Source organism: Dioscorea cayenensis, chromosome 17, assembly GCF_009730915.1.
Source record: "Dioscorea cayenensis subsp. rotundata cultivar TDr96_F1 chromosome 17, TDr96_F1_v2_PseudoChromosome.rev07_lg8_w22 25.fasta, whole genome shotgun sequence".
NCBI classification, from domain to species: Eukaryota; Viridiplantae; Streptophyta; class Magnoliopsida; order Dioscoreales; family Dioscoreaceae; genus Dioscorea; species Dioscorea cayenensis.
The window spans coordinates 20,197,292-20,217,427 of NC_052487.1; the positions used below are offsets into that span (position 1 = coordinate 20,197,292).

Below are 20,136 nucleotides of genomic sequence, written 5' to 3' on the forward strand. Positions count from 1 at the left end.
GTGCCCGTCTTTAACACGCGACTTGTCCACATTTGACAAAAGTAAATAAATAAATAAATATATATATATATATATAATATCGAGAGAACCACGAATTTAAGAAAGGGAAAAAGGAAAATAAGGCATGTTTGTTATAGATTCACATAGAACATACAAAGGTGAACTTTAGACAGAACTATGATGCTGCTACTCATATTCAGGCAAAACGTTAAGGCAAAAAATGCATGTTACAATATACAGTCTAGTTTTATCTTACATCATGCACAGAATTTTCTTATTCCACCGTTCATCGTCTTCAATCTATCCAATCATCGTAGACCCACAAGGATGAAGAATTAATTTCTTTGAGGCTGAGTTCATTTTGCGACGGAGAAACTAGCTTTGGAGATGAATACGTATCGTTTGAAACTAGGCGTAGATGATAATTACAGCTATGATGATCGCCACTGTGCATAGTAAGGCCTGCCACAGAACAAGAAAATTATGAAAAATAATAATCATCATCAGCACATTGTTGGAAGAATATTGTATTTTGGAAGTTGATGACAGAAAAATTGTATGGAAATTGTAATCCTCTATTGTGTTGCCGAAGCAATGCTTGATTACACAGTAGATTTTCTGCTTTCTGAAATGCGAAAATTGAAACAGAAATTTGCTGTCTGTTTTTAAACATACTTCCATTGCACATTGGAGAATTCTCCATCTTAAATTCAATAGGAAATAAACTTGAATGTATCCACAATGTTTCTAAGCTAGCAGGTTATTTTTATTTGTATTTCTACTTGATTTTTTAGCTCAGCAATCTATTGTGAAAAGAATGGCATTTTAGTAAAGACACTCACAGCAATTGCTGAAGCAGCGAGACCACCGCGTTCTCTTGGATCCTTGTTGTAGTACTTGCAGAAGTACAGGATTGCAGCATAGTACCATGTCAATGGACACAGAAATCCTAAGAGTAAACTGCAAGCGAATAATAGTGTTACCATGAGTAAAGATAAAAGAATAGAACGCAATGTAATGATAGTATACTCACGAAAACCATCCAATTCCACAACCAAAACAAGGAAGTGGCCTGTTGAACATCTCCAGACGTGGATCATCTTCGTCTCTTAAAGGAACATACTTTCCAGCACTCTCCTCGTCAACAGATTTTCCTAAATTAAGCAAAGTTGATAATCAAACACAGAATTGAGTAAATTGAAGAAAAGTTTTTGGTGTATGAACTGTATATTAGGCAGTTTCAAGGTACCATAATTAGGCAGTCCAATAGATAACTCCAGGTTAAAGATATGGTGCCCAATATGGTGTTTGGACAGCAGTGATTTTTCATATGATGAATCTATATTTATACAAGTATTTACAACTGGCATTTAAAGAAGCAAGTGGTCAAACTGAAAAAAACACGAAAAATGCGCAAAAAGAAGTTGTTACTGCAGAGGTGACGTGTACCATGCCATATCACATTTTTCTGTTGTACAAGATACACATTTAGGTGCTTATTGAGATGATTGGCGTGCTTGTGTGTGTACCTGACCAGCCACAAACATCCAAAATACATCGGGACAATTGGCAACTTCATTAATTTGCCCTTCTATACAATGTCAGGGTTGCTATATATCATCAATTATAGTTTGAAAAAAGAAACAATCCAAGAAATAATGAAAGAATATTATCTAATGAGCACAACTCACTGAGATCATGTTGAATATTCTACTTTCTTGGGGAAAGATGGCAAAAACTTGGTAATGGAATCATTCTAAAATCTTATTGAAGTTTGAGGATAAGTGTATAACCTCCATGCTGCTCTTTAAGTTTGCCAAAGTTCCTAACTTAGCTAGTAGCATAAATCACAAATTCAGAATGCCAAATTTATTTGCTAAAGAAAGATTATGTGTTCATCATCCTATACTGCAGGTATCACATAACTTTGAAAGGGTTATGCGTTCATTAGCCCATAATCTCTCTAGGTAAACAACAGTTAGTTACCATGTGCCATTGAACTAAAGTTGTTCTTTCACAGGATTATGTTGATCCTCAGCTTTTCCACTAGTCTTTGAAACCTGCACACATCATTGTCAGATCAGATTTAAAATCAGCACATTTGATATTGGACTGAGTGCAACTGATCAGAATAAAAAGGAATATAGAAGGTTCTTCAAGGGGAAAAAATCAGTCATTTTGTTGAGCTCGCAACTCAGGTTGATAGTTCCACAGGTCAGCTAAAGATAATAATTCATGATAAAAAATTTGGCAAATTCAAGTAAAAAATCAACCAAAAAATTAATCTCCATTTCACATGAAGAAGTGATGATATGATCACAAATTTAACAATCCAGACAAACAAAGAGCATCCAACTGACAAACTTAAAAACTTTGCTGCCATATATGGACATCAATCTAACCAATATTTCATTCTTCCAATAACAACTACAGAAAAAAGACAAAGAAACCTAGCTTCCCAATATTAAAATCCATCAGTTAGACAGAAACACAATTTGTCTTTCTATAAGCAAGTATACCAAACAGATGGCAATTGAGGAATGAGAAATTCAATAAAGAGAACTGTTAGCAACTAACAGACTTTTAATTCTCTGTCATTTTCATCAGTGATCGCATTGGTGATTTTAGTACTAAACACCAACCCGATTCATAAAAGGGAAAGCTGAGAACAGATTTGTCTTTTCTAGGATTTTTAGGTACTAGATGTAAATGACAGAGCAAGGATAATTGCCACATGTCATAACTGGATGAGCTCGCTATCAAAGATCAACATAAAAAAAACTAGTAGTTGTTTCATGGTGCTTGTAAAGATGGTGGTCGCTTATTATAGAATCAAGTAGAGTTAGATAATAAATTCAAAATAAAAACTACACCAATGAAGTATAAAGATAAACAACAAAATGGCACACTGAGAAAAGTTCAATGAATGATGCTTTGCCTCACACTGTCTGAAGTACTCCGTGGAGTATTTTGCATCACATCTAAAGATCAGAGTAATAAGTGATCCTAAATCCTCGCATGCTTTTCAATTTTGTATTGTCCTTGAATAAAGGTTGTCGATGCAAAAAATCAAGCACTAATTAAAACAGCACCTGAATCTTAGAAAGATGACTATATAAATTGCAAAGCAGGGTCACATTCATTTACAATTTAAAGTCCCACAAAAACATCCAGATGCAAGACATGATAGTTAGGGACCCATGTACTTGATAAACTTCATTCAAGAAGGAGCAAATATTCTGAAAGTACACAATCCCAAAAACAAAGCAATCAACCAAACCTACTTATATTGATCTTTACACCGCTCATCACTTTAGAGAAGCAGCTAGCTTAAAAAAAAATTACCACTTATGATTCCCACATATAAGTTTTAGCAAACACATGCCATGAGCTTACAACTTCTGCCCACAAATATGTCAAAACCATGACCATAGAATGATCTCAAAGTCCACCCGACCATTGACATTCATACAATTCCTCTAAAAGTGTGTTTTTTTTTATTCTTTCTATTTTGTCCAACTAGAGGCACACCACCCAAACAACAAGTTCCCACTAAAAGAACAAAATCTTCTCCTTTCCACACTAATTCACTCCAAATGGCAATAAATTCTACAGTACTACACAATTCTCAGATATGCTAAACCTAAGTCCCCAATCAATTCAATCCAACATTCGTACTTGCAAGCATCACAGTGCTGACCAAAACCAAAGAAACTCTCAAAATTCCCAAACAAAGATAAACCAAATTACAGCTCAAAATGAGAACCAACATTTCAAATTCCAAAGAAAACAAAAACAAAATCTTGAAATTAAAGAAACCAATACAACCACAATAAAGAAGAACTCAACCAAGAAGATTAACATCAATCTGAACTTCAAATCAAACAGAACTCAAGAACAAGATTCTCCTTGATTTCAATCCATAAAACACAAATTAGTCAAACAAAGAACACAAAAAGGAGCTCAAAAACATCAAGAAGATGGAATCTCACATGTCGAGAAGAACAAGAAGAAGAGATTGAGAGAGCTTTGCCTGAGAATCCGAGATGGATCGAGCTGTGAAGGAGAAGAAGAGGTGAAGAGGAGTGGAATAGGAAAGCGAAAACGATTGAATACTTGTCCTGGAGTGAGGGCTAAGTTTGTATTTATAATTATTTGGTTTTTCAGGGGGGTTTTCGAAAAAATGAAAGAATTTTTCAATTTCAAGTCAAAACAAATGGATTATTTTTCGAATTTACCGGGAAATTTTAACATTAAAATTTAATTTATTTAATTACATATATACTTTGAATAGAACTAAATATTATATATATTTTAGTATAAAATTTGATTTGTTTGCCTGACATTTAAACTTATTATTACATGTTAAATAATAAAAAATTGTGCATATATATCCTCAAAAATAATTGGTATGTATACACTTTAAAAAACTAAACTTATTTTATTTACTACATCTAAATTTAAAAAATTTCTAACAGTGATTAAGACTTTTTTTCATACATATCCCTAAAAAAATTAAAAAAATATATTCATTACATATAGTTAAAATTTACTATTGTCATAAAAAATTAAGAATTTAAATAAAATCTATTTATGTTGTTATAAAAAATTGATATTATATAATTTAGAAATATATATTTTAATAGGTTTAATTGTTGTATAGATCCTTGTAATTATGTACTTTCTGCCCTTTTAGTCCTTGCAATATTTTTAGGTATAATTAAATTCTCATATTTAGTTGAGTTGGGTCATTCTAGTCCACTGTGTAGATGGGTAAGCGTAAATTATAAAGATTTAATTGTATCTAAAAATATTGCAGTGGACTAGAATGATCCAACTATACCAAATATTAGGACTTGATTGTATCTAAAAATATTAGAATGACTAAAAATGCCAAAAGTACACAATTATAAGGACCCGTAATTAAACCATTTTAATAATGTATGTGAGATAAATGGATGTATAAATGTAAATAAACCAAATTTTAAAAGATATATATATAATATTTAGTTTTATTGAGACGCATCTAATAGATGAATTTTCAGGGTATATAGATTAAAAAAATAAAAAAATATTTTTAAATATGCTGCCATGGGAAACAGAACTTTGACATAAATTAAAAAAATAAATAAATCAATAAAATTACCATATAATTTTGAGGTTGGAGGATCACCGACTATTTTTACCAACTTTTAATAATCTTTTTAATTTCCATATAGTGCAGACAAGATCTCTGCGAATTAAATAATGATAATAATTAATTAATTAATTAATTAATTAATTAGATAAACATCAAAACAAAAGGTAATAAAATTATATTAAATTAGGATGAGATCAAATGAGATTAGATTAAGATTGAATGCAAAGATTCTTATAACAAGCATTGTGCTACTTTTTTGGTTATTTAAATAGCTTCAAGTAAAACAAGAACATGTGATGTCTTTATTGAAATTAAAAATAATTTTATTTTTTTAATATGTTTGGTTTTATATCATTGTTTGGATAGAGTTTAAAATGAAGTTAATATTTTTTTATTTATGTGTTATTATCAACTTATCTGTTGAATAAGAGACTTAGTTTTTATTTTATTAATTAATGATATAAATATGGATTTGTTATGTCAAAGAAGGTAGGAATAAATAAACAATATATAATTTTGAAATTTGAAGGGGTTATAAATGAAAAAGTCATTGTCATGAAAAATTTGGACGGTTTGGATTGTCGGATCTAATGAACGGATGAGATGGATTATTAGAGAAAAAGAGCGTGACGTGGACCGCACATCATTGTTGGGTAATTCACAAAGAAACACGACGTCCACGTCCAACGTGGCGCATGAACCTTTCATCAATGATTCAATAATGAAAACTAAACTTTTCTTTTATTAATATTTTTAATTAAATTAAGCGCCATAATTTGAATGTTTTTTATATACCTCCTCTCATAAAATATAAATATTTTATGGAAAAAAACAACCATTTTTACAGTAAAATATTATTTTTTTCACTATTAGTATATTGCAATGGCAGAAATTTATTTATTTTTACAAAATAGATAAATAATGCTAAAAGAGTACATACGTATTACGTTATACACTTATTATTATTATATTATATAATATATAAACATTAAAATTTATAAATTTATGGCTAAAAATAAACCAGTTATCACCGGGCTAAGTCCGCTTATTTATTTTTCACACACCTATACTTTTATCTTACATAAACTGTCATTTAAAGTTATTTACACATATACAAATATACAAATATACATTCTAAACCATGAAACCCCAAACCTTATTTTAAACCATTAAATCTTATAAATATATATTGGCCCCATCTTATATAATATATATATATATATATATGACATATATACTTATATATATTATATTTATATTTTTAATTAATATGAATGTATTTATATGTTTATATTTAATATAATCTTAGATATCATGTGGACTTATTTTTTAGATTCTATAGTAACAAGCTACTTCACCAGTGATTTAAAAACCGGACCGGACTGGCCGGTTGAACCGGATTGAATCGGGAACCGGCCGGTAAACCGATCCGATTACTCACATAAAATAGTAATGAACCGGACCGGCTAATTTATTAATTTAAATTATTTAATTGGTTTATTTATTTTATAATTAAAAACTTAAATAAAGTTAATAAACTTATTAAATTGGTCCAAATTTCAAAAAGGCAAAAAAGTAAAAATAAAAAACAAAATGCCGTAACATATTAATATATTATGATTTATTATCATTAATTTATTATAATTAACTTATAATTTTATGCTAATCAATAATTAAATCATTAAAGTTAAAGTATTAAAGTATTAAACTAAACATTTCAATGGTTTGGTTTTTATTTTTTAATTATTATTGTTGTTGTATACTTGTATACTTATATTTTATTTAATTATTTATTTTTTAATATTTGTTGTATAGTTATATATTTGTATGTTTGTATATTAAACATTAAAGTTGAGACTTTGTGATCTTATAAAGGTAATTTAACTTTGTCATATCTAATTTTGTATTTTTTTTATTATTTTTTCTTTATTTTTGAAGTTATTTTTTTACTTATTTTTTATTTTTTTAATTTTTAAGTATTTATTTATTTGAAAAATTAATTCCGGTTGAACCGGCCGGTCAACCGGTTGGACCGGAACCGGTTGGCTAACCGGTTCGATAACCGGTCCGGTTATTAAAACATTATACTTCACCCAATTAAAAATTTACTCTAATGATTTTTCTATATAAAATTTTCAAATTTTAAAAAACAACTTTATAATCAGTTTTGATTTTGTTGAATGCCATAATCTTATGAGTCTTATTATTGAACTAGTTAAAACTAGATTGTATTTGGTCGAATGATTCAACTTTTACTTAGTAATGATAGTTACTAGTTGTATATATATTTTATATTTTTTAAAATATTTATTATTATTATTATTTAGTTTGAATTAATATAAAAAATTTTCATATTTAAATTGAAACTAGATTGGATTTGACCGAATAATTAAACTCTTATCTCATGGTGATATAATCGTGGTATATTTTTTGAAATATTAATTATTATAATTTTAAGTTTGAAGTAATATAATTTTAATTGCAATGTGAACCCCTTAAAACAAAACTTGTATGTATGTATGCACCTTTTTTTTATCCCATGCACATTATTAAAATATATTCTAGATTATATAAATATTTATTTTTTAATAATAAAAATAGAATTATTTAACAGCATGTTCATTTTATGGATGTTCGTATTTCCAAAATTAATAGTATGTCACCTGTTAAAGTATTGCTAATCAAATTGAATAACATTCCCGAAATTACTTCTTATGGATGTTCGTATCCAGGTTTTTTTTTTATTAAAAATTTAAAATTTTAAACTCAAATGCTATATAATAATTTGAATGTGTTCTATGGTTAGGTTGATTAATTATTTATTTTTATTATAAAATAGATGTTTTTACAATGAAATGAAATTAAACATTGGATTGGATCGTGTAATTCACTTCGCAATCTCCAATTCAACAAACTTTAAAAATAAATAAATATAAATAAATTGGTAAAAACCTTTCTACTTAAACACAAGAACCATATATTTAAATTATATATATATAAAAAAAACTGCCTGATTAAGAAGTATTATCACTTCTCAAAAAACAAAAAATTATCACTTCTCAAGCTTAAGCATCACAATGAAAGAAAATTGAGAATTGGACTCTATCATTTGAGTCATTTTGCAATCTTCAATATATATATATATATATATATTTAGAGTAAATTTTTCCAGTGAGTATGTAAGTTTGATCTTATATTAGTTTGAACACTAACTTCTAATTTGTATCAAAATGAGTATCAAGTTTTAATTTTATTTTTTAAGCTGAATAATTGGGGATTTTCGGTCGATTTTTAGTGATGTGGACGCCGAAAAGCTTTCGTTGATGACCTGGGTCCACATCACCAGGGCTACAGTATTCTAGAGAGAGAGGAAAGGAAAAAGGATGATGAGAGAGAAGCTGACGTGTATGTCTTACGTGGACAAAAAAAAAGCCACATTGATTAAGTGGCATAGTTGGTGAGTCGGTGACGTGAACCCAGAGAATCCACGCAAGCTTTCCAGCGTCCACATCACCAAAAATCCACCAGAAATCCTCAATTACCCAACTGGAGAAATGACATTAAAATTTGGTGATCATTTTGATATAAATTGAAAGTTAATGCTCAAACTGATATAAGGCCAAACTTAGATACTCACATAAAAAATTTACCATATATATATATATATATAAAACTCAATCACAAAAACCAAAAAATCAAAGTTTCCTATAAAAAAAAAACCAGGTACAGAGAAAAGAAGAAAACCTGAACCAAAAAAAAAAAAATAAATAAATAAAATAATAGATAAATAAATCAATAAATAAGTAATTGTAATGTTGCAGTCAACTTTCTGGAAGCAGTATCCGTTTTAAATTATTAAAATCAAAATTTTAATTTTAATTTTAAAAAATTAAAAGAAGTTATGTTTAAATTATTGTAAGACAATATATATTAAACACTTTATCCTATTTATCTTTATATCCATAAAATTGTTTAAAATTTTTTTAGCAATTATCTTTTCTTATAAATTAAATACTCCACTAAACCTTTGATTTGCTAAAAAGTTCTTACATCAAAACAAATATTGCCAGAAGTTGAAAAAAAAAAGAGTGAAAAAACGTTAATGTTGCAACTTGAAATTGACTTTTTAGAAAAGCTATCTATTTTAAATTATTAAAATCAAATTTTAAATTTGAATCTAAAAAATTTAAAAATTAGTTAAGTATAAATCATTATAAGATAATAGAGATTTAATGTAACTACTTTATCCTATTAATCCTTTTATCTATAGGATTGTTTAAGATTGTTTTTAGCAATTGCCTCTTTCTTATAAATTAATAAATATTCTAAAGTTTTGACTTGCTATAAAAGTTATAGCATCAAAACAAATATTATTAGAAGTAGAAGGAGGAAGAAAAGAAAGGAAGAAGAGTAGAAGCTTGTTGTCAAAATCAATGGCGGAGCCTTTTCCCAATCTTATTATTGGGATGCGGTTTGTGCCAAGAGATTACGAACTTATCTTGCTCTTGGAGGAAAGATATAACCAGGGTTACGTAATTCCACATAAACTTAATGGTGTTATCATTGACGAAAGTGTTTATAGTACTGAACCGTGGAAGCTTAAAAGTAATTAACTCTTTTCACTTCCTTTTTATTATTTTTTAAAAATTAATTTGATTGCTTTTTATATATTAAGTATGTTTCAAAACCTTTATTAATTTAATAATGTGTTACATATTTTCTATTTTTTTCTTAAAATTTTCTTTAATTAATTCCGATTATGATTTGTAGTACAAAAAAAATTAGTCATTCAAATATCAAACAAGTTAAATAGATATCTAAAATTGTATATATCTATGTTCTCATAAAACCCATGATTGTGATTACTGTCTAAAAAAATTATATTAGAATCATGTTTGCGTTGTGTGTGCATGTGAGAGAAAGAGATATCCAAGATTATTTTCTTACAAATTTTTTTTATTAATTTATGATGATATGTAGTAATCCATCGTTTATATATATATATATATTGTTATTTTTTAATCGTTATCAAATTAATTTGTAATAAAAGTTTTAATTGTTGTCTAACTAGTTATTATAGTGGTGACAAGAGATTATTTTAAAATTATTTTACTTTATTTATTTATTTTTATTTTTTTTGTATGTGTGACACAATTTTAATAAATATATTTTAAATTAAATATATCTCTCCGTACTTGTTCATAGGACAATAAATTGATTAATTTGTTGAGTAAATATTGTTGGTGGATAATTTATGAATTTAGAATTAAAATAAATAATGATTATGTATGTATGAAGGATTTCCATGTTTATTTTTAATAATTATAAATTAATTATATTGTTTTGCAGGGGATATTTCATATAAACTCGAGAATGAAATGTATTATTTCACTATGGCGAAGCGCAAAAGTCGAGGGAAGAAAAACAGTATATTGGAAAGAAGTGCCGGCAATGGTTATTGGCACATGAATGGCCAAAATATTCCAATAAAATTCATGAATGCAGTTATTGGTCAAAAGACAGCGTTGAAGTATTATCATTACGATGAAAATAAAAGAGGAGTGCAAACCAAGTGGATTATGAATGAGTACCGAATCAAATTATTCGTTGAAAGTTACGATATGGTATGCAATTACTAATTATATTGAACAAATTAAGTGCTTAATTATAAAGAAATTAAGTTAGAGACTTATTTTGTTGATGATTAATTATTTGTTGATGAACATGATGATGTAATTTGACTTGTGGTGCATGCATGCATGGAAATGCAGGAAGAAGAGATGGTGCTGTGCCGTATTCAGAAGACAAAGACAGGGAATGAAGTAGAAGGGGAAATTTATGTTGATAAAAATCACTCATCTCTTATTACTAATGCTCATCATCAAGAAGAAATGCCTCAAGTTCCAGTTTCATCAGTTCCTTTTGAAGCTTTTGAGAAGCCAGAATCAAAGAGGTTGAGGAGGGACAACAGTACTTATAATGGCACTCAATATTGCAGCACAAGCACTGCAGGAATGGCACCACCAGCAGCAGCAACTCCTGGTTACCAACAGTATCAGTATCAACAATGTTACAACAACTCCACAGGTGTGCCTGATCATTATAATCATCAGCAGCAGGAGCAACAACATCAGCAGCAACAACAACAACAACATGACCTTTCCAATGCCTGTGCACTTGTTGCACCGCCATCAAGTTCAATGAGACCTGAAGACAATGAAGATGATGATAATAATGAATTTTTGAGAACGATAAACCAATTCAAAAAATTCACCTGAATTTGTAATTCATAGAATTAATACTGCTCTATAGTTGTGAAGAGTAAATAAACATATATATTAATGTTATTGTTTGATTCATTTGATTATTTGATGTTCTTATTTCTGTTCCTCTTCCTAATTGCAGAAATTATGAAGGAGGAATTATTAGTATGTTACATTTGTTAGAAGCTCCTAATAGTCTCTAATTATCTGATAAATTAAATTCAGCTTGAATATTATACATATCTCCATCTTTAATTTATTTGACAGAGTATGCCACTGGCTCAGGTTTGGTTCAACAGGTCCAATTTCAGAATTTATAGGCATGGAAATAATGATGTTTCTTTATATGTTCAAATACATGAATATGTCTTCCTTGTTTTGATTTGCATTTGAATGATCTCCAAAAACTTGTTTAATTACCATCTTGCTTAGTTAAATTTTATAAACAGGGAAAGGCATTTGTTCCCTTGTTACTTGTGCTCTTTATAATATACATATATATGTATGCATTTGTAATATTCATTGTGCTCCAAATTCTGGCATAAAAGGACTTCTTAAATTTATTTATTATTTTATGTATTTGAGTCAATATAAAATTTTCGAATTTTGAAAAAACGCACCACCAATATTATTAATAATAAATACAGGGATTTTTTTTTTTTTTTTGAAATGTGGCTGTGCCATTTTACAGCAATGCCCTTATATTCAATGATAATATTGAAAGGTGGTAAAAAATATTTAAAGTTCAGTCATGCAAAAAGAGCTCATTGGGGTCATTATATCCGTATATTATTATATATGGATTGCCGAGGAAAATTCCCTTTTCTGGCTACTGGTTTTGTAACCAGCCCATGGTCCTATATATGTATATTTACTTTAAACTCTTTTCTTATATAACGAAACGAATACATTACATAATGTACTTGATACCAATAAACCAAAATTATTGGTAAAATGTGACAAAGTTAACTAATTATTTATTATTTATTATTATTATTTTTTGACAAAAATAACAAATACTATCCTAGTAAAACATTATCAATAGATATGCATGTAAAATGGTATACTAATTATGATAATTTATCAATCACTAGGAACTCTATAAATACAACAGGACAGCATATACAGCAATGTATGTCTTTAGCACATACATGTTTGGAAGATTTTCAAAAACCAAGTCAAACTAATTATAAATTATCTTTGTTATACAACCATAAAAAAAATAATACAATATCTCCCACAGATGATTCACTAAACCTATTTAAACAGGTACCATTAATAATACATAAACAAGAAATAATATGTAAATAACATTATTAAAATATTATAAACAATATCTCTGCAATACCGCTATATTAATGTGGCAATAGTCAGAATAAAAGTTTCAATCTAATATCTTTACCCACCCACTACAAATGACTAGCACTAGACTAATCAGTAGTTGTAGACCAATTACTTACAATAGAAGTGTTTATATATAATGATGGTAATATGTATTAACTTCACTTTAAAGTGAAGATTATTTTCACAAGATGAAAAACAAAAATAGGGAAAAAAAAACATTTAGAATGAAACAAATTATAGTATAATAACTAACAAGTTCACACATGATCACTTGACTGTGATTATTTTTTATTTTTAATTTTTTTTGGGTACAATGTGAATAAGCCACCATCACTTGAACCCTCAATTTGCCAGTGGTTGATAGCTCTAATGGTTTTACTACTTATCTCTTATGCATCCAATAATACATAAAACATTAAACAGCAATACAATTAAGATAAAGACCATGCATTAATCATCAAATAATCCAAAATTACATATTAGGAAAAAGAAAACAATAACCAAACTAAATAAGAACTAAATTCAAACAAGCATAAATAGTAATTAGCTAATAACATCCACAACCAAAAACACTACAGTTTCAAATCTTCCTTGGCACAATCCTGAATTTTCCAGTCAATTGTTGCTGCAAAAACAATCAAAACAAACAAACACATCAAACAAACCATCATCAACAATCAAACCCATCAAACTTTTCATAATTTCTATATATATATATATATATATATATAGACAATATATTTTCTAAAAACGCCTCTAAAAAATAAATCTAAAGATGTACTCACAACAACCGTTAAATCATTCATCTAACCACTGCTGTTAACCCCGGTGATGAGGTTGATATTTTTAATAAAACAACAACCATTATATAATGATCTAATAGTCATTGTAAAACATCCCTAAATTACCGGTCCTCATAAATCACTCATCTAACCACTGCTGTTAACCCCAGAGGTGGAGTTAATATTTTTAATAAAATAACAACCATTATATAATGATCTAATAATTATTGTTAAGCATCCCTAAATTACCTATCCTCATAGATCACTCATCTAACCACTACTGTTAACCCCGGAAGTGAAGTTAATAATTTCAATAAAACAACAACCGCTATATAATGATCTAATAGTTATTGTAAAGCATCCCTAAATTACAGATACTCATAAATCACTCATCTAACCACTGCTGTTAACCTCGGAGGTGGAGTTAATATTTTTAATAAAACAACGACCATTATATAATGATCTAATAACTATTGTAGAGCATCCCTAAATTACCTATATATATACACACACACATTACCTTCTCCCAAAGTTGAGTATGATCTTGACAAAAGGCAGCAACAACAGCACCACATTTGGCTTCCTTAAACTCAAAACAAAGACCTTTCTCCAACCCACAAGAAACATGGAATCCCAATCCACACTTTGGCTCAGAACACTCCACTGCACAACCATCCACACTCTCACAAACATAGCAACCCAATTCTTTCCTTCCCAGTGGCACTAAAGAACAGTCAATCCCATCCCTGCCTTCAGAATCCTTGAAGAAAACCTCAGGGACTAACAATGCACACACTATGTGAGCCCAATTACCATCCACTGTAGGCTTTAAAGCTCCCTGTTTTACAGGACAAAGACAACAAGATGGAGTGCTACAAGATTTGTTCTTTTCCTCACATTGCATGCAAAACCAATCACCTTCTGGGATTGACTTTAGAAGTGGATTTCCATAGCAAGAAGCATGCACCATTAGTTCACAACCATCACAAATTACAATGGGATTTAATGGCTCACCATCAGTGCTCTGACAAACAGAGCATACAATTCCATCATCATCATCATCATCTTCTTCATCATCAGCTTCACCATTAGCATGTACTTCATCTTGATGCTTGATTGGAGAGAGAGGAAGAGGAGCCCAAACACGCTTCTTAGCAGGAAGACAACAAGAAGAGGAGAAGGTATTGAAAGGAAGTGGGGATTCAATGGGTTGTTTAGAAGGGAGAGAGTCAGAGGAGGGTTGTTGGGAGTTGAGAAGCTTGAATCTTTTGGAAGGTGGGAGAGCATGGAAGGAGGAATCCATGGATTGGAGCTTTGAGAGGAGAAAGGGGAGAAAGACAAGGTCTTGATGAAGAGAAGAGTCTAATGGCGGGGATTTGAGGTTTTGAGGGAGATGAAAAAAAGGGCGGGAGTTTTCAATTCTAGTTGGTTTCATATGAGAACGCGGGAAATTTTTTGTTTTCTGTTTTTGTTTTCTGTTTTGCAAAATTGATTGCGCGGGCCCAGGCCCGTTGAAACTTTTTCATTTTTTTTTTTTTAAATTTTCGTGGGGAAATTGCATGTGAGATATTAAAATAAAAGGTTAAAAATTTATATATAAATGATAAAAAAGTATGATTATATATATTCACAATTTGTTTTTATTTTTATCAACTCAATTTGGTATTTTTATCTACAATTTAATTTAAAGCATCAAAACCTGAAATAGATATATATGGTTTCCATAAAAAAAAAGTTCTAACAGAAATAGTTTATATATTAATTATATATAAAATCAACCAAAAATAAATATGAATTAAAAGTCTCTTAAATTTTTTATCACTAATTAGAAAAATTCGTGTCATGATAACTTACGATATCATGACATAATATATATTAAAAAGTTGGAATAATTTTGAAAATAATATTATTAAAATATTTACAAAACTAATGTTATTGCATAATAACTCATGATTCCAACTTTCATATCCTTTTACCTTTTAAAGCTTATTCCATTCAACAAGAGATTGCAAAACATCCAACAAAATTATTTAGAAGACCTGCCCGGAAACATTGTAAGAAAATTAAGAGAAATATCAATTGTCATTGCTGCTTTCTAAATTTCTTTTACAATACAAAGGAAAAGAAGAACAACAGAACCCTCTGAGAATCCACATAAAGAAGAATAGAAAACGAAAACAGATCTTCGTCAATATCCAAAAAACCTCCAGGCAGAAGAAGAACGACGAGATCCCCCCGGCGACACACAACCACCATATGTCCATCGAACACAAATCTACAGAATCAAACGGAACTGAAAAATGAGACGATTATAAGAAATAATCAGGAGTCTTCCTGGTGGTGTCTGGCTCGATTTGCCTTGGCGCAGGATCAAACTGGAGGAAGTTTTGATCCATATTCTCTCCGATCTCCATAATAGCAGCCATGTTACCACAACGGTAACAATAGTTTGGTGCGCTGAATACAGTAACAACATTCTTGTCCTGAATCATGGAAAGAAACAAAAATAGTAATGTAAAAAGATATCATCAGGTTATTTGGCCACCGAGTAAAGTTGTAATTCAGCATTCAGTGTGTAGATGTCGAATCAATGCGTCTTCATGCAAGATTAGGTCAAAAGTTGCAGAGAGAAGTGGGAACAATTGCATGCATACCATTAGTGAGATTCTACCATTACTATATCTACTGGAACATGCAGGAAAGTGAAGCCAAGTACTTACCTGACACCAGTTAAAACCTTCCATCACAAGTTGGTGGGCTCGAGCTACAAGACTGAGACCATTAGTGTGATTAAAGTGTTGAGCTATATCTTGTCCAAATGTGTAGCCGGCTCCCCTTGGAGATATTCCCCAACCACAACGGTCATCCGGATCAGACCATAAAAGATCACACATAGGCCCTTCATGAGGGACCTACAACCAAAATGAACACAATTAGATAAAGCCAAGAAACTTAACATTCATAACACAAATCTAACAAGAGATCCACAATAATTGTCCACTGCTTCAATCATAAGCAAAAGACATATTATCTTGAACAAATAGCAGCCAGGAATTATTTCCCTTGAAAATAATGGTAAAGGGATATTATTCTTAATCAACTAAATGCAAACATAACAGTAAAACAGTTAAACAGATATGTGAAAGATTCCAAGTCTTACCAACCCAAACAATGAATCTTTATAAGGTACAACTCTAGGCTCAGGGTCAAGAAACTTAACATTCATAACACAAATCTAACAAGTGCATGAACTCTTACAATAAATCACATATCAATATTTTTGAAAGCAAATACTTCAAACAAAGCACATATGCAAGAATACACTTGGATTTGTCAGGTAAGCAGTGAGTCGACGCAAGTGGAATACCCTTAAGTGATTTAGTTGTGCTTTAATACTTGGTTGACTGCAAGAGACATAATCATGCAAATTGGGTTATGCCAAAACCACATAAATTCTCTCTTTACAACCAAAGTCAAAATGAAAAAATTTCAAACTTAAATTAGGTAAAGGAAAATTCATCACAACAACAACCACCACTTATAGTGACTGTTACATACTGGTATCCAAAAATATTCAGGTTGCAACAATAATGATTAATGACTCATTTAGTGCTCACAACTCCTACTCACACATAGATGGAGAATATTACTAATAATTATAAACAGTAAATACCTCCTGTATGCGGTCAAGAGCACGAATATTATCTAATGTATCCAAGGATGGGGAGAGACCGCCGTGCAAGCAAAATATCTGCAAGCAGTAGCAAATTCTGTCAAAGACAAATCACAAAAATATTCAAGACAAAGTTTAGTATATATTATAAGTACCAACCTGACTCTCGATAAGTGCTGTAAGGGGTAAGTAATCAAAGAGGTCTGTGAAATACTTCCAGACATTGGCATTACCATATTTTCTCAAGCACTCATCATAGAAACCATACCTGAAATAAACGCCTGAATTCAGTAGAAATACATAATGTATTCAGTAGACGATGCCTAGAATCATAAGAAAATGCCCCTTGATCCTCTCTTAAGGATGGATCAGTTCTATTTCCGTCAATCATTGATTTAGCATACTGCCCATGCTTTTTAACTGTGAAAAGAGTAGTTAAAAGGTTGTGACAAAAGAAAAATACAAACATTTCTACTGTAAAGTTTTAGAACAACAGAAAGGAATCAGGAACCATGTAACAAATTTACCCAATCATAAGTGTGGTGTCATTAATAACACATTTTACAACTCTATACCGCAAAAAAGATTCTACAGCAGTGCATTGATAATATAAATGGAACAGGACACATACACTTGAGTTATTTGCCTGCTTTCATGATTTCCTCTGAGAATTGTGATTCTGTCTCTATAACGAACTTTAAGGGCAACCAAAAGAGTCACAGTTTCCACTGAATAATAACCACGATCTGCATCCAAGAGAATAAGCATTGAGGTAAACAAGAATGCAGCCTCAAAAAGTAACAATGGCATATTAGAACTTACATTTCGCAGGAACGATAAGCATACAGTGCAAATAAATCCAACCATAAAAAAACATGTACATTGAGAAGAAAAAAAAAGAAAATGCATAAACATTCATATTACAGCATAACAAATAAAACATACAGATAACAAAGAAATTAACCTTTCATGATCTTCAATGAACATAATAGCTGAAGGTGTGCAAGAAAAAACAGCAAGACAAGAAGCTGCAATTTATCCTGAGCATTCATTAACCAATATCCAAGGGGCAAGACAAAAAATATCAGTTACTTGCCTCAATCTAAGCGTCGAAAAGAAAAAAAAAAAAATCAGCCCTACACAAAAAGATCTATACCATTGTGTACCAATGAACTTAGAAGTTATGGGTAGTGATGTGAACAAATCATATTTCTAAATTTGAGTTCTCTTACTTCGTTCCTAAAATCTTGATTTCATCAAAACTTTCACTATATAAACTTGCAGTCATAATATATACACCCATCTGACTTTGGCTCAGAAAAAAGCGATAAACAAAGACGTTAGTCCTATGTGGAAAGAGCTATATTGTATATTGCCAAGCGACAACAGACTTAGAAGGTAAGAATGTAGACAAGAGAAAATCAGACTTTGCCCGAGACTAAGCGACAAGCAAAGACGTTAGTCCCACATGGAAAGGCCTATATTTTATATTGTCGTGTACCAACAGACTTAGAAGTTAAGAGTAGTGGCGGTAATAAATCAGAATTTGCCTCAGACTAAGCGACAAACAAAGATACTAGTCCCACATGGAAAGACCTATATTTTGTATTGCCATGCAACAACGGACTTAGAAGTTAAGAGTAGTGGCGGCAATAACTCAGAATTTGCCTCAGACTAAGCAACAAACAAAGCCATTAGTCCTACACAGAAAGACCTATATTGCAGCATAACAGCAGACTTAGAAGTTAAGAATAGTGGCGGGAATAAATCACATCTCTAAAATTTAAGTTCAATAGCTCCTTTCCTGACAAATTGATTTGATCCAACTTTCACTACAACGACTAAGAAGTAATAAACAGAATACCATCCATGGCTCTAGCCATCGGAGCAGGTACAGCTGCCCAAAACTATCATTTGCCTGAAATTGATAAGAATTAAGATCAACCAATCTGATTAAACTTAATTATTCAATATTTCAAATTCCTCTCTGCTCTCATTTCATTAAAGTTTTCATTTTTTAATGAGGTCTCGATCTCAATCACAACTCATAGATAGAACAGAAAAGCTAATCAGAACAAACATAGCGCAAGCTGCGCAACAACAAACATCATTCAATTGTCAATGCACCCAAGACTGTAATTCACTGCCATGGAAAAAAAACAATTTCGCCAAAAATCTTTGATTTCTTACCAAAATGAAACCTAACAATAATAAAACCACATATGCGGGGAAAAATACACAGATCTAATCAAAGGAAACAAAACCAGAATCAAGCATCCACACTAACCAACATAGTCGCCCATGAAGAGATAATTGGTATCCGGGGCATCACCGCCGATGCGGAAGAGCTCGATAAGGTCATGGAACTGGCCATGGATATCGCCGCATACAGTGACAGGGCAGCGAACGGGCTGGACGTTCCACTCCTCCACAAGGATCGCCCGCGCCTGCTCACATAGCGCCTTCACCTCCGCTTCCGGGAGGAATTTGCATTCCCGCAGCCGCTCGATCTGCCGGTCGAGATCCCCATGCGACGCCGGCATCGTTCGCTCGTCGCCGTCCCGATCTCCGACCGGCTAGGGTTTCCGAGAAGCAATTGGGAATGATCTCGATTTGGATGAGCTTTTGGTTTTGATCTTGTTTCCAAGAGACGGCCTTGAATGTGCTTCCTTTCTATTTTTTTAATTCATTTATTTTATCAATTTATTTTTAAGTAAATAGACTAAAATTATAGACACCGTTAACCCGACTCACCAATGGACATTCGCCACGTCGACGTTTAATACGTGTATGGTGAGTTTTCTAGTCTCAAACAAGTTCATGTATAAAAAGAAGTGTTGGGCTACGTGCACCGGAGATAAATCTATAAAAAATGACAACACTTGATCAACCAATGGGAATAATACACGTAAGCACGCGTCGTATTTGAAGTGC

General features: G+C 30.9%; 4 protein-coding genes across 4 annotated transcripts; 1 reads left to right on the top strand and 3 right to left on the bottom strand.

The window, feature by feature from the left end:
- Positions 1-109: 109 nt before the first annotated feature.
- LOC120279965 (60S ribosomal protein L18a-like protein) lies at positions 110-4,116 on the bottom strand. Its single transcript, XM_039286651.1, has 5 exons — positions 3,993-4,116; positions 1,987-2,060; positions 1,034-1,154; positions 843-960; positions 110-462 (listed from the first exon to the last, which is right to left on the bottom strand). Exons 2-5 carry the CDS (start codon positions 1,994-1,996, stop codon positions 409-411), a joined length of 303 nt encoding a protein of 100 aa, XP_039142585.1. The 5' UTR covers positions 1,997-2,060; positions 3,993-4,116; the 3' UTR covers positions 110-408.
- A 5,447-nt stretch (positions 4,117-9,563) lies between these two features.
- On the top strand, positions 9,564-11,418 carry LOC120281236 (NAC domain-containing protein 41-like). The gene is made up of 3 exons (XM_039288110.1): positions 9,564-9,745; positions 10,490-10,764; positions 10,912-11,418. The coding sequence occupies exons 1-3, from the start codon at positions 9,574-9,576 to the stop codon at positions 11,416-11,418; spliced, it is 954 nt and encodes a 317-aa protein (XP_039144044.1). The 5' UTR covers positions 9,564-9,573.
- Positions 11,419-13,178: 1,760 nt separating this feature from the next.
- Positions 13,179-14,865, bottom strand: LOC120280757 (protein Jade-1). The gene is made up of 2 exons (XM_039287702.1): positions 14,050-14,865; positions 13,179-13,372 (listed from the first exon to the last, which is right to left on the bottom strand). Exons 1-2 carry the CDS (start codon positions 14,830-14,832, stop codon positions 13,328-13,330), a joined length of 828 nt encoding a protein of 275 aa, XP_039143636.1. The 5' UTR covers positions 14,833-14,865; the 3' UTR covers positions 13,179-13,327.
- Positions 14,866-15,592: 727 nt separating this feature from the next.
- Positions 15,593-19,858, bottom strand: LOC120280623 (serine/threonine-protein phosphatase PP2A-3 catalytic subunit). Its single transcript, XM_039287502.1, has 6 exons — positions 19,490-19,858; positions 17,834-17,948; positions 17,362-17,470; positions 17,203-17,280; positions 16,250-16,441; positions 15,593-16,012 (listed from the first exon to the last, which is right to left on the bottom strand). Exons 1-6 carry the CDS (start codon positions 19,743-19,745, stop codon positions 15,839-15,841), a joined length of 924 nt encoding a protein of 307 aa, XP_039143436.1. The 5' UTR covers positions 19,746-19,858; the 3' UTR covers positions 15,593-15,838.
- Positions 19,859-20,136: the final 278 nt, after the last annotated feature.

Bases quoted from the DNA above. Each gene is read 5' to 3' on its own strand.
- LOC120280623 (XM_039287502.1), bottom strand. From the start codon at position 19,745: ATGCCGGCGTCGCATGGGGATCTCGACCGGCAGATCGAGCGGCTGCGG. The intron at 17,949-19,489 runs GTTAGTGTGGAT...TCTTGGATGCAG, and splicing joins CTTCATGGGCGACTATGTTG to ATCGTGGTTATTATTCAGTG. The intron at 16,442-17,202 runs GTATTTACTGTT...TTTTGGTTGTAG, and splicing joins CTCTTGACCGCATACAGGAG to GTCCCTCATGAAGGGCCTAT.
- LOC120281236 (XM_039288110.1), top strand. From the start codon at position 9,574: ATGGCGGAGCCTTTTCCCAATCTTATTATTGGGATGCGGTTTGTGCCA. The intron at 9,746-10,489 runs GTAATTAACTCT...ATTGTTTTGCAG, and splicing joins TGAACCGTGGAAGCTTAAAA to GGGATATTTCATATAAACTC. The intron at 10,765-10,911 runs GTATGCAATTAC...ATGGAAATGCAG, and splicing joins TCGTTGAAAGTTACGATATG to GAAGAAGAGATGGTGCTGTG.
- LOC120279965 (XM_039286651.1), bottom strand. The intron at 961-1,033 runs GTGAGTATACTA...ATTCGCTTGCAG, and splicing joins TGTGGAATTGGATGGTTTTC to TTTACTCTTAGGATTTCTGT. The intron at 463-842 runs GTGAGTGTCTTT...GTTCTGTGGCAG, and splicing joins TCGCTGCTTCAGCAATTGCT to GCCTTACTATGCACAGTGGC.
- LOC120280757 (XM_039287702.1), bottom strand. From the start codon at position 14,832: ATGGATTCCTCCTTCCATGCTCTCCCACCTTCCAAAAGATTCAAGCTT. The intron at 13,373-14,049 runs GTAATGTGTGTG...TTGTTTTTGCAG, and splicing joins ATACTCAACTTTGGGAGAAG to CAACAATTGACTGGAAAATT.